At 35.4% G+C, this 22,336-nt stretch overlaps 1 protein-coding gene across 2 annotated transcripts in view; it reads right to left on the reverse strand.

Annotated features, from left to right (window-relative positions):
* LOC115441463 (kinesin-like protein KIF13B) overlaps window positions 1-22,336 on the reverse strand; it is a 185,759-nt gene that overhangs the window by 36,084 nt on the left and 127,339 nt on the right. For both annotated transcript variants that reach the window (XM_030166263.2, XM_030166259.2), the window contains exon 5: window positions 10,043-10,192. In XM_030166263.2, the coding sequence (XP_030022123.1) occupies window positions 10,043-10,192 (150 nt within the window). The remainder of the gene's footprint in view (window positions 1-10,042; window positions 10,193-22,336) is intronic.

The following is a 22,336-nucleotide window of genomic DNA, read 5'->3' on the forward strand; positions in this document are numbered from 1 at the left end:
CCCAAACGAGCAAGGACACTGCGGCGCAATGGAAAATCTGTGTTAATAATTATTTTCGCGAACTTCTCAATAACTAAAGTCTTATCTTATCTTTAAGTATGTAGATACTGAAAAGCAGTCACATAAGTGTAAGTTCATAAGTACGCTTTATCTAAATTGTTAACAGTTAATATCGATTTTGTAAAACGTACAAAGCGCGTTACTGTTGCACTCCAATTGATATTTAGGAACATAATAGTGAAAAAATGTTTGTTTTCAAGAATAGACTGTAACGAGAATGTAAACTTAGGGTAAGTTAGGTACACATGCACTATTTTACATCACACAGGAAAGACAAAAACACGCAAAATAAGTAATTAGTACACTTTTACGACAAAGCCCTCTCGACACGGTTTCTCTGTGACGTAAAGGCGACTCCAAGGGAATACTAAACAAAGCTGTCACTCGCTGTCCTGTGAACTTCGCTTGTGTGCTGTTTTGTTGAATAATAGAAAGTCCTACAATCAGCATGAGACATGTGCTCGCAACAATATTCTACAGCATCGAAGTATGGCGTAACAAGCGATAAGCTGGTTTTGGAACGAGAGGTCATAATCCCGCAGCAAGTATTTTTCTTATTATCCGCAATATTATTTTTAAACACTAAATGCCGAAGCTACGCCGTAGTACCGAAATACCTCAAAAATTTTTAGTACTATTGCTATTATTTATGAGCATCACCAGGCAACAACTATTATTCTTATTACTAGAAAGATCGATTGCACAACTCTTTCACCAGTCCAACAACATTCACAAAGAAAATCTTATCTAACCACGCTGAATTTAATCAAACGATTTCGCAAATTCCTCCGACTTAATTGGTACAATTGTGATTCGAAAAAAGTATTCATGCCCAATGCCCAATCAAGGCGCGCGCACAAAACCCTTATCTAATCCAAAGGATGGAATTATTCAACCGGACCGACGATTCCCTGGCGCAGAATGAAACTGGGTGTTATTCCTCGGAATTAAAGCTTCGGCCGGCAGTTTTCTGTTAATTAACCGTGGATTACTGCAATTTAACAAAGCCGGTGGAGTTGCCCCGATAAGATTCGAGACCGGCGCGTGCAAATTCGACGGCTTTGTCGTGTTTTACGAGTTTCTATGTTGTGTGAGTTTTTGAACTTAAGGAAATACTAACCAATGTAGACTTTGAGAGCTAGCAATGAAGGGGTAACTCTAGTGATATTATCCAAACCAATGAATTTTACTTTTCCTTCCATATATTGACAGGTGAAAGTCAATATAATATTGTCTATATACATGACAAAATAGCACGCACAAAGTAGATACATAACCATTTAATCAGAGAAGAAGGAGGTAAGCGAGCACTATGGCACAAACAGTTCATTGGGCTTATACCTGACAGATTATAGCTTCTCAGATATAAAAATCCACCATACACAAGTTAACTACGCTTTAAAAATCGATTATATCCCAACTTTTTACTGGCCATCCTAAAAATAAAACCAATAAACACCGATTGCACCGTAAACTGCACAGACTTAAAACGTTACGAATAAGCTAAATAAATAAAAACAAACCTTCTCCATTACCCAAATGGGTTAATATGAAATCCATTAAGCGTAATATTTCCTTTCGACGGTGCCTTCCATCCATCGTTTTCGATGCGAGACGACACAAAAGAAACAAGTTATTTTCGGCAAGCGTGACCAGTGTTTCAGATTGAAAACAATATTCCCGTATCGAATTCCCAACGGAGCCACCTACGCCTGTCCACAGGACGGTGGAAATAACGACCTATAGGTCTTTGGAACTGTATTACGTAATTCGTTGGTAAAAGGCATGAATATTGGTCGAAATATTTTTCGCTGCGTCCCTGAGGATCGAAGGTAAAAATGCCACGCCGATGTCAAGAATGCGGGCTATTGAAAATAATATTCAATATACATTTTCAAGGAAATTATAATATATCATATTTTTTCTCAAAATTTACAGTTAATTTATTAATAAATGTCTCCTCGGAGAACTGTTTAAGTAACTGAATGTTTTCATTAAATCACGTAAATACAATGTTATACAACATTTGTTAACATAGAAACAAGCATCCAAAGAATGTTCTCGAAATAAGCCATTGTCTCTAACATTACCTAACAGTTGACACGGCCAATCCGGGGTTCAAGGGCGGCTGTGACGTCAGCGAAACCCTACAGGGGATCACACGGCTTAATTCTGTTTGATAGTTGGACAAAAAACAGTTTCTCCAAACCACGGCCATTTTGGATCCTGGTGAAGAACTTTGGGCTGGTGTTTTTACTGACAGCGGACCAACGTCCCGTGTTGAGCTTGAGAAATAGCGAAGATAAAGTCTAATTAATTATTTGGAAGATTCTGATTACCTATATAATTTGATGGAATTTTGATTACCAAGATAATTATACTTGTAATAAAAACATTTATATATTGTGAACTCATGTACGTCAATGTTGTGTATATCCATTTATTTAATTATTAATTACCTTATAGATATTGCTATACTTTTGATGTAAATAAACTGCATAAAATGATCGCAAACATTTATCAATAAATAAAAATATAAATCAGTAGTAGCACTTGAAACGCAAGAGTACTTGAGTACCAATATTTCAAGTCAGCTATACATTTTATTACATCTCTATGAAATCGATAACAAAGAGCACTTTATTAACAACGTAATCGATCTCATCGCAGATTAATCGCTTTGGGGGAAATAAAATCACGAAATAATTCGATACAGGCAGCCTCGTGGAGCGCAATAATTCGATAAGAGAATAAGGACGAGGAAATATACGAAACAATCAGGTAAATCGATTTATATAAAACATACAAGGATGTCTCTAGATTTGAATCCAATCGAATGATAATGTCAAGATGTTCAAATACAATGGTTCTCTTATAATAACTACTAAGAAAATTACGTAGATCTAATTATTAATAGCCTAATATTTTTACATTCCGACGTACGAAACTCATCTATCAAATATAGAATTGTTAGATTTAAATAAAACTATTATAGTTTTGCGAATTTTATCGCGGTTTTTTATATTTTAATTTTCTCCCGATGTTTCAAAGACTGCAGCTTTCTGAGTACCGGAGGGATTGTATATGATGTTAATAATAAATATAAACTACTTGTTCTTTTCATATCATAACGGCTACACTAGTCCGTAATTTGGACGTAAGGCACAATTCACATTTGCGCAAAGTCGCAACAACTCGCGTTAACAACTCCGCTTTATACCGCAAAATGTTGTCTACCCATAAAACTACTAAAACCGTGTGTGTACACAAAACCGCACAGTCATCGAGTACAGAAGTTAACGAGCGCCATCCATCACGAAGCCGGGCGGCTACCACTCTTCCAAACAGTATAGTACTATTGTTACATGTTTATAGGCGAGGGAAGCGCAAATGTATTGGCAGCATCTAGGCTACCAGAGTGAACTATACTCTAACTGCTAATAAATAGTATAAAAAAATCTTATTTGCAATTGTATGACGATACGAGCAGGCTGCTCGGCTGATGATAACAGATAAGACCGCCCCCATACACAGGAGCGACACCAACCAGAACTTTCTGTTACAAAGTTCTGCGTGGCACTCCACTTCGCTCGCACATTCGATATACATATTTTGAATTAGTTTACATATATAACGGTTTTTTCCTGTATAATTTCTACACAATTATGCATATTTTAACTATTACTAATTCTCAAACAAACACTACAATCTCAAAATGTAAATCATATTATAATTCACTATTAATATGTGTACTGATAACAACATTATTATAAGACTCAATTCAGACGACTAATGTTAAACGCGCGTTTTGATACTTTCATCTGAACGGAGTCTTCGTGTAAAAATTAATAAATAAACAAAAAGTATAATTAACATTCATGTTTATTTGATATTTTTATCAAAATTGTATGTATACCTACAGCTAAGAATAAACGATTTTAAAAATTAATAATTAAACAACCAAATATTCAACCAGTGTTTATTCCGCTACCAGAGAGACCAGGCAGAACATCAACCAATTATAATCAATTTTATAAAAAATATATAAAATTTAAAACGCTGCAATTAAATTCATAGCGTTATATTAGGCGCAAACAATATACTAACTTGATTGAAAGCAAACAATGCAGACGCATCGCGCCGAGTTTATTAATTCTATTAACGCTATTGGTTATGCACAGGAACTAAATTGGTTAGGAACGCTTACCGTAATTTTTATTATCCAGTTGTATTATGGCTTAATAAATTGGTAAAACATTAAAATTGCATGTGTTCAAAACTTAACAGAAAGGGTTACATTTTCAAATGAACCTTCAAAATTGGCGTAACACGTTCTTTGTAAGTCATAGATATTATCTACGTGTAATGAAGCAAGATTAAAGATCAACTGCTCTGGTAATTTAGGCTACTATTGTATTAACCATTTATAACTAGCATCCGTACTAGGCTACACGAGTCAGGAATGCAAATTACCTATATTTAGCACTTCGATTGGATATCACGTAATCGTTTCAAAGCACGAGTACAATGTCATTACTAACATTGATGTCAAACATAAACAGTTCAGTTAATTCAATAAAACAAGTATCGAACCCAATTACCCGAGATCACACACAATACAATACGTCGGAACAATGCCGCATTTCACGGTGCGTCGGCTCGGCGGATGCAGTATATCGGGAGACTTGATTGATTCACCACCTACGCTGACTCGACTCAGTTTAATCCCCGGTTTATGCTGAGTTAGTTACTGTTACGTCTGGTACAAATACTGGGTGTGAAGCTAGGGAATATTGTTTTTCTATGAAACAATAATATCAGCTCTGCACATACTGCCCCAATGCTGGGCACAAGTCTTCTCTACTACTGAAAGGGATTAGGCCTTAGTCCATCACGCTGGCCTGGTGCGGGTTGGACGTTGTCGCGCATATTTGAAATAAAATGGAATATTAAGTTAGTGTAAATAAATTACTGTCAACGTTATGAAAATTAAGTAGTATTAATTTAATACATAAGAAATATTTACTAAGATTGCAATAACAAGATCCGTCATTCGTATATACAAACGGCAGAATTTTATTTAAATTGAGGTTGTAACCCTTTAATTCCCGACTCTACGCGAGATCAGCACATAACGCTTCACACATGTTGGGGTAAGGATTTAGCTTAGCTTTTACGACCGTCTGCCTGACGTTCATCCTCTCTAGTGAATCCACCGTAAACAAATTTCGGGGTGCAAGCATTGTTTTTTTATTGTCAGCAAAGATTACACCAGCTTTAAAAGCACTAGAAAAATAAATACATAACAGATATTGTATTTTTACCGGCAAGATAGATGCACCGTACGTTATAGTAAGTACATTAAAGTTTAAATACATACGGAATGGCTTAAATAGTCACATAATGTAATAACAATATATAAGTAAGGTATTGAAGCGAAATACAGAACACACAATAACCAGTAATGCACAACAATTAATTAATTGGAGTTAATTATTATCTAACGAGCAGAATACAAAAACAAATTGTGTTATATAAATAAAATCTTTTATATGGTACGCAGAGCTATGTAAATAAAACGAGTTAAAATCGTAAACTTACAAAACATAGCAAGCAGGCTCGTCTCGTCATTCACAACAATAAAAATATATATTTTGTTCATAGAAACTTCGTAAAACACATAATAAAAAATAACGCAACGAATAAACGGTTAATACTAAGGTACAATAAATTCAAGCACTTCGAAACCACAACTGTCTATAAGTGAGAGAAGTGTCAGACTATCGATGAAATCTCCCGCCGAAGTCCCGCGGGCATTCAAAGCCGTCGTAATGAACCTCTGCGGCTCTCGATAGCGTTCAAGTCCTGTGTGTCTTCGCCAATTTTTTTTCCTGCAACCCTTGTAACCATTGATAAATTCGACACGAAACGAGTTGACGTGATTACGTGTTCGTTTTTGGTCGAGTGTTTTGTTTTAAATTGGATTTGTTTGGGTTTGTTGCATTTGGATGAAGTTTCAACATCACAAAACGATAGTTGCACACTTTAAATTCGAAATCAAAGATTCCCAATGTCAACATGATTAAATTCGGCGGGTCCCTCACGTGACCATGAAGGCTGCACAGACTTCGAATCATCGGGAGAATGTGTAACGTAAAAAACCGCGATAAAATCTGAAAACATGATTCATTTCCGTCTCTAACACTCGCGCATACATAAAAAAACTCATTACGATTAAATTCCCTCGGACTATTTTTTTAATTCTGTTATATAACTTTACCTCTATCAAAACTATATGAAAAGGGAAAATGAGTATCTTAAACATAATATCAGCCAATTATAGCAGGTGCTCAAGGAATTTACGCACACAAACACTTCCCCATTCTCCTACCGTTAATTTCACAAATTTCTAAAGGATTTTATGCTTCAATGAAATTTTAATCTTCAGAGGACCAGCCTGAGGGCTTAATGAGCGGTGGAGGAGTGCAATTAGGGCAAACGAGGCCTGACCTACCCTCTATTCTAACAATGGAGCCGTGCAGTATTCATAAAGCACGCGAGTGATATTGCCAACTCTCACCCGAAGGGACAGGTCGGACAGCTGTCGCAATGTCGAGGGTATGCGAATGAGCGATTGCGATTTTGATGCATGTCTGTATGTGTGAGTTGCGACGGGTCTGAATAGAAAATATGAAAGTAAACTGACTCTTTTAATATTAATCTATACATATAATGCATAGTTTACATAATCAAGCTAACAAAAGTTTGTGTATTTATGTTTGAACGCGGTAATCCCAGAAACTACTGTTCCAATTTTGAAAATTATATTATTTCCGAGTTTTATCGACAAAGCCGCGAACAAAACCTTCACCTACATATTATGTCGGATGCGAGAAACATAGAAATATATCCCTCACCGTAGATCTTAGATATATTTATCTAGTTTGTATGTATGTTTTTATTGCACAAATACTAAACAGCGATACTAAATTAAACCTAATATTTCTTGAAAACATCACTATACAATAAGTTCCTCGAACCGCAAATGTAAAATCCAATAAATAAATTTATTGATTGATTGAAAATAAAAAAGTGTAAGAAACGAACAAAATAAATATTAATAAAAAGTAATTTTAATTCTTCGCGCTATTAGTAGTAGTGACTACTACTCTAAGGGAATTCGTCGCAGCGGCAACTTCACACTTTCAGTCACAAATACGCTCACGCACACGCCATAATTGGACTAAAATTATAAAAAAAAAAAATGAAAAATAAAACCGGGATTTTGGTAAAATATTCGTTACAAATTTTGGCACAATATTAGTAAAGATAAAGACGAGTTTGTGGTTCCATTTATTAATGTAATGTTAAAATTACGTATAAACAATGTAGATAGAGAAACCTTATAAAGACACACAAGAATTTGTTTTACACCGTATTGGCGCTAAGTATAAACGTTAAGTAGTGGGTAGCCTCAATAATCCACTCATGATTACATAAATACACTCGGTTTAAGTAGCATCGTACTTATTTACGTATATAGTATGGATTAGGCATTGCTGACGCCTTCGTATGTGTGGAAGTCGTCGGCTGGGAACATAGAATGAATCTGCATTTTTAACTCAACTTTATGATCGGATCCAATTTTTGGAATAAATAAAAATTCATATTTATTTTAGATTTAGCCACGTTCAGACAAAACCAAAATATAAACAATGTCTGCTATTCACTTTTTGCACATAATATACATCCCAACAGATAAAAATGCTGTTTTAGACTGTAAGCAACAAACAACAAAATGAAAGAGGAAACTACAATCGGCAAAGGTCAAGGACGCAAAAGATTAAGATCGATATCATGAGTCCCATAGTTTACGATGTAAGCGGCGGCATCGCGGCCCATAACCACCGGGCTTAACAGGTAAGCCGGCAAACGAGCCCATTTCACAAACCCTTCAATACGAAAACCGACGCCATTACGGCGACACGTTGATATAGAGCTTTAAAGGAATTGAATTAAGATTCCTTTCAGCTCAAAGGTATTCGCGATAACGGGATTCAAGCTTCGCTTTAAAGGAATTCAAGTAAGATTACTTTTATTTTAAAGTTCAAAATAGAAAAACTCGTATTGCCATTTCCGTAGCTCTGTTTGGCTCATTCTCGGACGTGACAAAGGACACGGCGTAGATGGCACGAAAGTTTCACGTACAAGTTAGTTCAGTTGCAACATGAAGACAGGATGAAAGGATTTTTCGGAGCATGTAATGTCCAGTGTTCGTGTTGTTAGTACATTAGATCATTGTTAAGTTTTATGTGAGTCTCTCTGGGTTAATAATAGGGATTATTTACGTCAAATGATAAACAACAGTACACTAGCATAATCAGACTTTCGTTGAAAAGACAATTTATTTTGTTAAGCCATTGTTATACTCAGGCGAATAGCGCATCCAAATACGACACTTATGATTAAATTCATGTCCATCCAAAACGTCTAAACTCATTAATAAATAGAAAACGTAGGAATACTTACTTCATTTGTTTATAAAAATATCAATATCTAGTAACATTATAGTAAAGACCCATCCTCCTCTAACAGGGCCCTTATTCTGTATGATAGTGTAAACGCGTAACGCGGCCGTGTCATGTTATCTTCGAGAAATGTGCGTGGAATGGTATTCTGTAGGCCAAATTTCTATAGTCCTAAACATGATGTGTCGTGTTACGTGCTTGTTACGCACTGTTAAAATAACGTGCGGGATAGAGAATAAGGCCCCAGTTCCCTCATTCGCGCTAGCACATGTGTTTACGCCGGAATAGCTACCAGTAGTTCCCACCATCGCTGCTACGTCTGAGCTAAATAACCGTCAAACCGTATAACTTTAACCGTATGAAAACGTTGACGTGTAGCACAAAGTTTAAACTACGTTGGGGCATAACATGAGCCCGTTTAGCTGCATATTCATGGCCCGTGTGGAGGAACATTAACTCAGAAGGCACGAGCTTCCAGGGAATATAAAAAGCGAACAAGCCCTCCCCTTTTAATACTTTGCTAGCAAGAATTTGGTGATGTTAAATTACGTTGATGCAAAATTTTAGGGAAAAATTTGAACCTTTTACCATTGAACTTTCGTTGAGGACTCGAAACTTAAGGCTTAAATTGACCACGAGAGTAAAACAATGTACAAACACGAATTAAACATCACACTATGGACAATAATCTTAAATAGTTACTAATTCTAGAGACAGTAGACCAGATTTAGTTTGACTTGTGAATAACGCCTCTACGAAGAATTAAGAAACATTTTCAAAAGACAATGTAGCACTCAAAGTCTGAACTAGTCACATCGCGGTTGGAAAATTTCAAAGGTCACCGAGATAGGCGGCATTGTCGAAGTTCCCAGACTAAATCGTTGTTAAACTTTTTCGGATAACTCGTAGCTTCCATCGAACTAGACTTTTTAGTTGGACCCAACATTTCGTAACGGAGTAACGGCATCGACGTCAGCCATTCGCCATTCGAAGCGATTTAAGTGAGCCATTTTGTTAAAAACGACAGGGTGGAAAGTTACCAACCAATCAAGAGACTCGAAAGTTCTTCTAGATGTTTGGCCTCGATAAAACATGAACTTCATGGATTGATAACGCGCGTCAATCGTTGGGTCAAAGTTATCTTCGTAGAATATTACTCTTTTGACAGCAATATCTTCAAACCTAGCGGACAAACTTATAGGGAGTCTTATCGGAAACGAACAAAACTTTTTGATTTTATTTAGTAATCTGGATCAAAATGCTTTCTAAGATTACTTATAACATTTTGTAAATTTTTACATTTATACATCAGCCTTAGCATTAACTGCTCTGTGAAATTGATAGTCTCGTTTACCATCTTTCGTGCTTAATAACTCTCACTCCAGAGGCAAGCAACTTCAGCAATCATCCTGGATCACATCAGAAACAAGATATATCATAATAAGTATACTAACTTGAAAGGATGTAACAGCAAGCTGCGACAGTCCGTCCACATACGGACCGAGCACAGCATGCTCGCGCACGCGCAGTGACCGCCGCGTCGTCTCCGGGTCCAGCAGATCGTGCACGCGCTCGTTGTAGATCTCCATGTAGGACACCTCCACCTGAACAGCAAATCATCATAATTACTAGCCTATAAAATAAAATAAAGTAATTTTAATAACGGTGAACGCGCGAAAGATTAAATTTGCCAAAAGGGAACCCGACATAAATACGGTCTGCAAATCGTTCTAATGCTGATTAGATTCTAAATAAATTTTACATAAAGAGAAGCCGACAGGAATCTGGTTATATGGGCCCATCACCACTGGTGGTGAGGATAGCGGAGTAATCAGGCAACCGTCGTGGTACGCAACGTCTCTCGGTGGTTAACGTTGTTTTTTAATTGCATTATACTTGACATCAGATTGATACATTGTAGAATATCCGTGACGGAATAAACAAATCTATAAAATTAGTAAGTCTTATTATCTTCTTTTTTATTCTTTACCTGACTAAATGTTGAAATAGTTTCCGACACTAAAAGGACAAATGATCTAATTTTACTTTTGAGTTGGAGTTTATCAATGGTTCGAAGCATAGTAACTATGGATAAATAGCTCCAAAAAACAAATACCAACGTTGCGAAATTCCCAATTTTATACAACCAAGAATAGCCTGACAAAATTACGAAATTGGGTTTCACACATTTTATTTACAAGACCGTAGACTGCATGCGATTGGTTGCTCCGAGTACTGCGTAAACTATAAAGTAAATTAACCTACATTGTTGACACGGTCTGTGATTTGTTACATCATTAAAGGTAAATGTAAACAAACATCAAAGGAATCATATTTGTTGTATACGATGAACGATCATCGGTGTTTTGTTTAACATATGCTTGTAATATGATTCAGACAATTTTGAACTTTAATTTAGGTCATAAAAATACATATTGAAAACATAATCTATCTAAAAGTGTTTATAAATATAGATATTGGAAATAAAGTGTTTTACAGTATAAAACTTATCAACATTTTTTGATTTTTTTTTTATATTGTTTTTAGTAAATACAACAAATTTGCCTCACGCTTAAAAATTATGTTAATCCAATGTCCCCGATGATGTAGCAATACATAACTATAAATAACTATCAACTATTAAAATAAAAATATTTTACGGATTTGATCGTGGTTTTCTACGTTGTAATTTTTTCCCGAAGTTTCGAAGATTGCAAAACATTCATGGTCATTTTGATCGTCCGAACAGTCAAAGTTACAATATTTACCTTAAAATAATTTTATTTCAATGTCTAACATTCGCGTTAACAAAAATATCACTAAACTATCAACAAACTACGCATACGAGACGAATGAGATTTCAAATCCCGAATTACTGTACATTTAACAACTAAAACACACTATTATCACAGAATTAAACATTCACTACCAACACGAAAAGCACTGACCTTTCCAAACATGTTAAATATGTATAAATCTTAATTAAATTTCCCGGCCATAGCACCGAAAAGCCCCGACTTCTAGACTAATCCTTTTTCGTTTAGTCACCGCGTATATAGGAGTGAAAAAGGATTAATAGGTAGAAGTGTAGGTATGGTTTCTACAGTCCGCCTAACTAGATTACATTAATTCTTCAGACGTAGAGGATTAGACCGAAAAAAAAAATATTTTGCAAATCTTCTTGCAGAGAGAATATTAGCTACAATGTCCACAGTATTACATATATATTGATGCTTAGTTCTTAATTGAATTAAAATAACGTTTGATTAAGTTTTAAGTTAAACTTTGTAAATATTATACTCGAATTTGCTAAGTATCAAATGAATCAAAGCTAAAGGCTATTTCGTGTAACTAGACTAGTAACAGTAGACTTATTTTAAATTATAAAGCTCTTCAATTAAAGCTCTTCAATTAAATTCATTTCGTGTACAATTATACCAGATACAAGCTTTGACCCTTCTCCGCCCGTGTTAGGGTCCATTTTTGCAGACAATTTACAAAATAAGTGCAGTAGCTACAGAATTTGTCGAATAGAGACAAATATTTTCCGCTTTATAATATAGGAATACATTACCTTGTAGGTGAGCGTAGGCGGCGTCTGCTGTCTCGCGATTCTTTCAAAGAGCGCGTCGCAGAGCCGCGGTATGATGCCGCCCTCATCCGCCCCGGGGAGCCCATCATCGTGTACGACTTGCCGGAACCTAAAACAATTGATAAACTAAATTGTAGCTTAATTACATTATTTATTATAGTCTAATATTGTATTCGCAATTCATAATTTTATTTATATTAGGAGAGTTTATTAGTATCTTCATTACGTTATTATTATAATTAATTTCAACAGGTCAAATTAAATACAAACGTTTTTAAATTACACTAAAATAGTATGACAAATATATCGAAACGAACGCAATAAGTTTGCTAATTAAAATACGTGAATATAAATGTTTTGGTAAATCGACTTCAAACATCTTTAGCTTTGATAAATGATTACTTATTTCAGTCGGATCATAGCAAGTAACGAAAACCATTAAAACGGTTTTCGAGTTTAGACCAGTTTTTGACTATGTAGCGGCGAACGAGCACACGCGAAACTTGTTTTCCATTACCGATGCAATTTGTTCTGACGTGTGCCGGCAGCGTTTAATGCGGCATACGACGCGTACCAAAATCTGTATTTTCACCACCTACTGGTACTTTTTGTACAGTTTTCTTCCTATTCTTAATAACAATATGTGTAACATCAAATTTTTTGTAGTTTATAATTTTTAAAAAGTATTTTTATGGCTTATTTAATATAACACAATATAAAGATAAGACTTCACCATTTTTTTTATGCTCTATGATAATAAAACAGGAAATTGAATCATACGCCCATTACAATGGTCCAATGCTTGTTTTTATGACGTTTCATTTTGTAGCAAGATGTATGTAATAAACTAATGTACCAATTTCAATTACTTTCTTATACTACTACATTAAACATGCATAAAACCTTTCATTCTCAACTTAATTACAAAATCCTTATCCGTCGCGTCAATTTTTCTCCCAGTCTTTTATGTGGCCAAATTATACTTGCAAATTTATTAAAACTCCAATGCGAGTGGTGCGCTTCTTGGCGACCTCATTAGCGGGTCGGTGGAAACTTTTATTCAACCCAAAACTGCATTTAGCGATAAAACGTATCCATTCTCTTTTCATACCACTTTTATGTGACTCTAGAATTCAAATAAATTCAGAAATCATAAAGAAAAGTCGGATATCCACGAAAATTTTAATATTATACTTAATCGAATATAATATGTAGACAGGAAATAATATGATATTTCTCAGGTGTGAAGCGCGATTACTGAATCAGGTAGTCTTTGAGACATGATAGGAACTGGACTGTATGAATTGCTATGATTTCCTCTTGGTACCATAAATAAATACTATTAACGGGATATAGACACTAGTATACAAAATACCTCTACTATTGAATATTGAAAACGACATACCCAAGTGTATGACCGTACTATCAATTTATGAAAATCAAATAAACCATAAAAACGGATAAAGGCCACGCAGTCGATTCATTCCGCGTCATTGTCAACATTCAATAACAGAGATTGTGTCGAATTGTCGTCAGATCGCGCGGTCACTTCCGTATTGCCTGCACGTTTCGACTGAATGTGAATTTCACAAATCCAACTTGCATTTATTTTATATAACATGTGTTCAAAATACGTAGAATGTATGTAGTTAACTTCTACATATTTGATGAAAGCAAAAATCTTAATATGCTTTTTTTGATGGAAATTGTAAACAAATCAATCTGCTATCATTATATGTATATTAGAAGTTTGCACGTAATTCTATTAAATAACGCGGACACTCTTTATACCTTTGTCTTATACATCAAACACTAGTAAATACACAACACGCAGACCCTAAACAAATACATTTTACGAGCCCAAAGTGATTCAATATTATCAACAACAATCGGCTCCGTGAGAAACTGCCGCTAAATTCTTAGCAAATCCATTTTTTTTATTTAGCTTGAATAGAATTCTTATTAAGATATACTTTAAACGATTCAAAGAAAATAGATATCAAAGCTGTAGTTTATAACAAGTGTCAACCAATAAAACTTCTCGTATGATTGAATTTCTCATGTAAAATACAAACACAATAAAAGTGAAATTCTCAAAACTATTGACATCAAACGATCTCGAATGTTATTCAAAAAACATTGACTGAAATGTGTTCATTAAGGTGGTAGCTCAAGGTCCATTTTCATACATTTTGTTTCGGCTTTAATCTGGGTAACTAAACAAGTATTGGCAAGAATTTAAATTCACGTCTAGTTAGTGATTAGTTCTCGCAGTTGAAAGAAAAATGTAAAAATAATTAATAATCATGGATATTTCTGCCTTTAAAATTTCGTCATATTAAATTTTAAAGGCCGAAATATCCATGATTATTAATTATTTTTACTTTTTCTTTCAACTACGAGAACTAATCACTAACTAGACGTGAATTTAAATTCTTTACTTGCCAATACTTGTTTAGTTACCCAGATTAAAGCCGAAACAAAATGTATGAAATGGACCTTGAGCTACCACCTTAAAACCGAATAAATAGGAAGACGTTGTGGGCGGTATAAGTTTATTTCGATTGAACTTCATTCAAGCGTAAAAATTGTTGCCATTTTTTAAATTGTGTATTATGCCTCAGTTTACTCGTTTGCTTTAGATATGTGTACTCGTATTTAATAATTACTCTAACGGCGCAGCGTGTTTAGTCTCTAAAATTAGTGCGATTGTAGATGTGATCAAGACGAGTAATCTAAATTTGAGAGTTTTGAAATAATATTCAGTCTAATTGGAGTGTACTGAATTCCGTGACAAACTACAAATCAAAAAAATCTATAGCAAATAAACTTCGTATTCCTATCACGATATACGCGTACATTTCGCATTTCCCATAAGTCCTGAGCCAACGAAGCGTCAGGTGGCGCGCGCCGCTGTGTCGTATGAAATCACTATAAATTCCATCCGTCTCATCGGTGCCGTTGTTTCGATACGTCCGCTATATTGAATACGTACGCGACTCGCGCCACTGATTTCTATCAATGTTTGGCCTGAGGCACTTTTCTCGCGCGAAAAATTTCGCATCGCATCGGGTGATTGTCGTTTTCTTGTTCCCTTCAAATAGCTACTGTCGTACGGATTGTGTATGTGTTGTTTTCCCTTTCGTGACGTACGAGGTCGCGTTTTATTATGTTTTATTTTTTTTGTTTCAACATATTGTATTTTTTGCCGAAATGAAAAGATGAACACCATTACTTTGCATGTTCGAGTAATATGTTACAAGATTGCTTATTAAGCTATTCAAAGCTTAATTCTAGCACAATTGTACTCTTCATTAGTAAGAAAGAGAGTTTTATTTAATTTTAAGAAAGTAACAGAGAGCTGCATTTATTGTTTGGCATGTTGAAAAGGTTATCATTAAATCCAGTCTATTTTGCCTTTATTAGTTGAACTAAATCAGAAGGTAAAATTAATAGTCTCTGCGGCTATTATTTAGTACTATTCGTATCTACGCCATTCCTGCGCCCGCCCACGACGAGAAACATGAATAATAATTAGGAAATAGTCATAAATTCTGCAAAACATCCTCGCTTAACGTACCTAAAATAGTTCGAAGGTAGGTGGTAAAATAGTCATAATTGTCTACAGTTCAACAAATATATTTGATACAAAGATTTTGAAGGTTAATAGGGCCGATATTACCTTAGCTAGATTTATAGTTTCAGTCTTTCCTGTAGCTTATACAACGTTTTTTGTACCATACAATGAAGGTCTAAGATGCGAGCAGTACACGCGTGAATAGCGACCGTACACGCTATGAAAACCTAGTCATTACGACTAACTCCCAGGAGACGTATTCCAGAATACTATAATGGGATATTTACCGTTTTGTGTAAGTATTTTAATTCTGGTTATTCCTTATCGTTGACTACACCATATACATTGATATCTTAGCTTTTCGCTATTGTAAGGCATTGGGAGTAAATACTTAGTCTGGCCATAAATACTGTTACACTTAATTATAAAAAAATATTACATTTGAATTTCGAATCTGTCATTTTTATACGATTGTTCATTGTGTTTTCTCATTTTGGCGCCAATACATTGTAAAATATTTTGCGATATTAAAATGGTGTGGGGTGATAAAGAGAACCGAATCGCTGTGATAGCATTACACAAAGTAGGTATGGAGCCAAATGCAATTTTAAAACTCTCCATACACTTGGTATTAGTAAAATGTTTGTGTACCGGGCTATTAATAGGTACAATGAGACCTCCTCTGTTTGTGACAGAAAAGATCTGGCCGTCCACGTAGTGTTCGTACGAAAAGGTGGTCAAAGCAGTAAGGAAAGAATTCGAAGAAATCCTGTCCGAAAGCAAAAGATTTTATCTCGGGAAATGAAGATAGCACCTAGAACCATGTCGCGTATTTTAAAAGATGACTTAGGACTTGCAGCCTATAAGAGACGCACTGGCCATTTCTTAACTGATAATTTAAAGAAGAATAGGGTGGTAAAATCGAAACAACTACTGAAGCGGTACGCAAAGGGAGGTCACAGAAAAATTTTGTTTACGGATGAGAAAATTTTTACAATTGAGCAACATTTTAACAAACAAAATGACCGTATTTATGCTCAAAGCTCTAAGGAAGCTTCCCAATTAGTCGACAGAGTGCAACGTGGACATTATCCGACTTCAGTGATGGTTTGGTGGGGTGTTAGCTATGAAGGAGTGACTGAGCCATATTTTGTGAAAAAGGTATCAAAACATCGGCACAAGTGTATCAAGATACCATTCTTGAGAAGGTAGTTAAGCCCCTTAACATCACCATGTTCAATAACCAAGTATGGTCCTTCCAGCAAGACTCGGCGCCGGGTCATAAAGCTCGGTCCACGCAGTCTTGGTTGGAATCGAACGTTTCGGACTTCATCAGAGCTGAAGACTGGCCGTCGTCTAGTCCCGATCTTAATCCGCTGGATTATGATTTGTGGTCAGTTTTAGAGAGTACAGCTTGCTCTAAACGCCATGATAATTTGAGTCCCTAAAACAATCTATACGATTGGCAGTGAAGAATTTTCCCATGGAAAGAGTGCGTGCTTCTATTGATAACTGGCCTCATCGTTTAAAGGACTGTATTGCAGCCAATGGAGACCACTTCGAATAAGCTTTTTATATTTTTAATTGTTTTATATTTATGTATTAAACTGACACACTGTAAAAGTAATAAATGTTATTTGCAGTTAACAATTTTCTTTTTTCTTTATTACAATATTTATGGCAAGACTAGGTATATACATTAATCTGCTTTTGGAACTACTAATTTCAAAATTATGTCAAGGAAAGTATTATTGACAGATATCTCTTTTTGTACTATACTATACTGGTTTAGTACCAGGATCCCTTCACCAGCATCCCTATATCACTCGTAAAACAATTTTAGGCGTTCTATATCAGTATAACACTCATGTAATTCTAATTGAAACGCTCGTGTGACACGGCTTGACATGCGAAAGTGGACCGGCTCGTTTTCACTGCGTGCGAAACACGGGCGGCAGGAGACAAGGGACTTCCCTGCGAGATTGAATAAATCTGGCGGATAACAGGCCACGCTGCAATATCTTCTGTGTATATTGCAGTACCGTGAAATTGCGTTCGCGTGTCGGGTTTGTAATTTGTCGGATATACGTTTTATCCGGGTATGTTTGTAGGCGATTGTGGTGTTTAGGACATTTGAGAAATTTATTTAGCGCAGATTTTTTGATCTTCGGATGAATTCAATTGAAAGTTGTTAACCATTGAAATACAACCCTTAATTATCCATTATTAAAAGATTAGAAAAATTCAACATAATCTCTGTGGTTATTGAACAGTATTCAATATCAAAATACGTTACATTTTATGAGCCATAAACATTCTTATTTATAGTAGTATATATAACGTAGTGTGGCATAAGTAGTCACTTATTCTCCATTGAGTTTGATATCTTACCCAATAATTCATTGAGGTAAAACAACAAATAAGTACAGTTGTTTAGAACTGTATTGGAAACTTTTCAAGACTTATTTGCTGACACTTCTCCGTAACACTATTTAATATGAACCCGTGGCAATTATAACTTTGCGATATTTCATTCTTCACATTTGTCTTAAGAACTTTAAATAAGTTTGGATATAAGGAGAGTCTTTGCAAACAATTTATTATGTTATTGTATAATTTAAATTAATTTATCCAAAGGCATCCCTCATCGAACGATATTAAATTAGGACTGAAATGTTCCGTGAAATTACTTTCTTGTAGCATCATTAACACTTGTATACAGTTTAATACTACTAGTAAACCTTAGAGAATTTAAGTTTAGAAAACAAAATATAACCAAAAATAGATTAAAATACTATGCCATCACAAAACTATAGAAATATGGCAACATATGGTATACGAATAAAATAAAGCCAAACACGGGACGCGTTCAAAACACCATCAGTTGGCAATAACTCCGCGCGATACCGCGACGTCGCATCGTACGAGCACGCACATGCGGTCGCGCGGACCAATCCGCTTGAAAACATATGTATGTCATCTATCAAACGGTTCCCATGGCGTGCGTGTATCTGTTTTCACTTTTTTCGGACACTGCACAATCGAATTTATAGCTCGCAATCCGATATTTCTGTTCAAACCGTGAAAAACGGTTTGTTTATGTACTTTTCGTGGAAATTGGATTGCGTGACGATTGTATAAAATGTACGTTATGTCTATTTCTGTATCTGTATTTATGTTATGATACTAGTATTTTGATTTATATTGATAATAGTTATGTGTAGAAGGAGTCTACATAATATAAATAACATTGTGTAAAAATACCATAAATAATTAGCTTCTGGATAGGTCCAAAATTAATGTTGCTTCATTATTGCTATGCAATTCATAAAATAATTTAGCTTTAAGGTTACTAAGGTTAACTAGTATAAAAACTACTTCTATTAATCACTCGTTTCACTGTGTGTCTTTCTTAAAATCCAATAAATCCATGAATTTCGACGACAGATTAAAGAGACCTAGCATCTGAATCGCCTGTAGCGGTGCAGCTTTGAATGAGGGATGATCAGCGCTGGCGGTTGGCACCGGTCCAGCGTCGCACACGACGCGTCAGCCCCCTCGTCACGGGAGCCATTCATCAGCCGTGAAGGCAGTTTGCGGTGTGCGGAAAATCTTGCTAATTGTTTCTTGGCATAGTTTTTGTGACGTTTTCTTTTGATTGAATACTTTTATATTAAATAGAATAGTTATCACACGATATCCCCTAACTTCTCAAGCTTCTGATTAATTTAAACACAAAATAATTATCCAGTAAATGTTAAGAAACACTGCTTAAAAGTATGATGAAATTAAGCACAAAGTCGAGCCAAAGACAATCAAGTCAATTACCAAAATCGATACAACGCACAGTCACAATAACATAACAGCGTACCGAGAGCAATATGTCGAAACTTTAGCCAAATTTAATCAAACATGCAACGTACAGGTACGTTGAAGTAACAGAGAAACTTAGATACGTTAGCAACAAACTAGACAGACTACTCAAGTCGCCGATGTTAATGACGTTTGAAAATCTAGACCTCGTCGAGCGCCGCCCTGTACGTACACAGACGACTCCGCGCGAGCTTTCAATAATTAATGAAAATAAATATCGAACGGTTAAAACTACGATCTCGATGTTGATACTGAACATGGAAAACCGTTCAACGCTTCAATTAACAACGTAAATGTGTTTTATAGGAACGCGCGAAATCTAGTTTCGTGAGAAGTACCTACGCAGACGAGCAAGTTATTAAATATGCGCGATATATTAGATACTGTATAAAGCTATATAATATATTATGCTATTCATTTATATAATTGAAAAGTGGTGCAGAACTCAATTATTGTATTTTCAAGACAAATTATAATATACATCACAAAAATGCTAACACAAAAACTTCAAGAAAATACCCAGAGCAAGTTTCAATCAAAGTCTGAAACTAAAATTATTTTCAATCTTAAGTTGGACTGCACATTCATCAATTTCCCAGCCCTCTTTCCCTTTATGGAGATAAACGATTTATACAAAAGTTTTCTATTATTAACTTTAGATAACAGATATTTAACAATAAACAGTTTTGAAAAGTTGTAATGTGACAGTATGTAACTTTGCCAGTCTCGCTTTAATCGTACAAATTTGCATACGATTATTAATTATTAAATAGGCATTTTTATCGTGCAATTATTTATAATTCGCACCGTAAATACGGCGAGCGTCGCTTTTTACAATTTCTTAATCTATCACAGTTGTGGCACATATGAGGTCGTTAGAGCTCGTCCTCGCGACAGCGTATTTGTAAGTCCACGTACAAATTACGCCAGAACTGTATCGATTCGTATATCCGAGTTCTTATACAAGTCTAGTATTCATTCAACCACATATTTTTTTATTTCTTTGAATGACGAGATGAGCTTGCTTTCGCCTGGTGGTAAGCGATACGACCGTCCATCAGTGGCAAAGGGTCCATATAAATTATAAACTGATTCCTGCCGGCTTCCCTTTTGTAATATATGTAAGCAAACTATTAAAATAAATTATATTATTTATAAATAAATAATTAATATTTATAGCATTGTGGGCTACAATCTAATTAGTATTAATAATTCATGTCGGGTTCCGTGCCGCTGCCGCCCATAAACAGTAGAAACACCATCCAACACAAACTATATACATCGCTATAAAATATATAAGCGCCACAAATAAGCTTAATACAACCATTAGCGTCTTCGGCGTGCTCTGCCATCTGCGAACGGAATCTTTCCATCCGAATTGACCTCAAAACGGTCGGAATGCGGTATAACGACGCCGCCAATTTCGCTTCAATACAAATAATGTGGCGGAAGGAATTGTTCTTTGAGCGATCAATTTAGCGTTTTTAGTATACGGTTTGTTTTATTAAACGTTATTACAGTTAGTCGCGACATTCTAAATTAAATATTGCTTTATTTGATCCAAATTGTAGAAACTTAATCCAATATATGTTTATTTGAGAAAAGCATTTAAAAAAAAACTTACACTAAACTTTTAAAATGTACATAATTTTGAAACATATTACATATCTTTATAGGCCAAAATAATATAACAACAACAAAACTATGCACCCATTACTTAACCGAGGTAAGCCCGAGTCATTAGTTCTATTCAAATAGCACGTTTAGTTGGTCGCATCCGTCGGGCCCACGGAGGCGGCGCGGCTGACACCTGCGGTTGTGGGTCACCCGGACGCGGCGCCTCCTCACGCTCCACGCCTCTTTGTTACACTGAACACCCCGCCATTTGTTTTGTAAATGTACATTTTAACCATGGAATTACTAATGAGTGACAGAATTAAATTATAACGAAATACATAAAACATTTATATTTTCAGTATTTTACAGTTTCGTAGATACTTTCAATTAATTTCCCAAAGTTTATTAATATGTAATATTAACTATATTTAACTTAAGAATAACAATAACTATTCGCTATTAAAACATTCAATTAAAAAAAAACAAAACAGTAGAGCTTCTGTATCGTAGACCTACGTGCCTACGGCGTAGCCCCCACGTAGCTCATGCCTACGCAAGTCTACAATCGCGTAGCTTTTGGCAACTACTGAAAAATGGCTGGCCTACGTACCTATATTACAAAACTTCTAGAACAAATTATTGCAAATGAGAATTTATATGTAGAGTTTAGCTATAATCTGAGCTTGAAGCGAACTTGCTCGAATAACTTTCGGTTAGCTACGACACGAAGTCTACTAAATTAACAATGCCGAATAGTACGTTGCAAGTAGAGTGGGTTGAATTAATTTAGATTAACATGTTCAGGACGTGTGAGTGTTCTAAACGATAAAGCAATTAAATTATTTTCTACAGTCGCAGGTTTTGTTATAATCAGTCCATTCCAATATTTCTATTCCTGATTATGTTTTTCTTTATAATATTATGCTTGTCTATGCCTCGCGTGGGTGTTTATGGCCTTTACGCGCTGGCAACACCGATGACAGGAAGGACGGACGGGTGCCATATTGGACTTGACTTCGAGACCACCGAACGTAACCATCATTATAGTTTGTATTTTGTATTTACCTTAAATATACAGTCCTCTACACT

Source organism: Manduca sexta, chromosome 25 (assembly GCF_014839805.1).
Source record: "Manduca sexta isolate Smith_Timp_Sample1 chromosome 25, JHU_Msex_v1.0, whole genome shotgun sequence".
Taxonomy (NCBI): Eukaryota; Metazoa; Arthropoda; class Insecta; order Lepidoptera; family Sphingidae; genus Manduca; species Manduca sexta.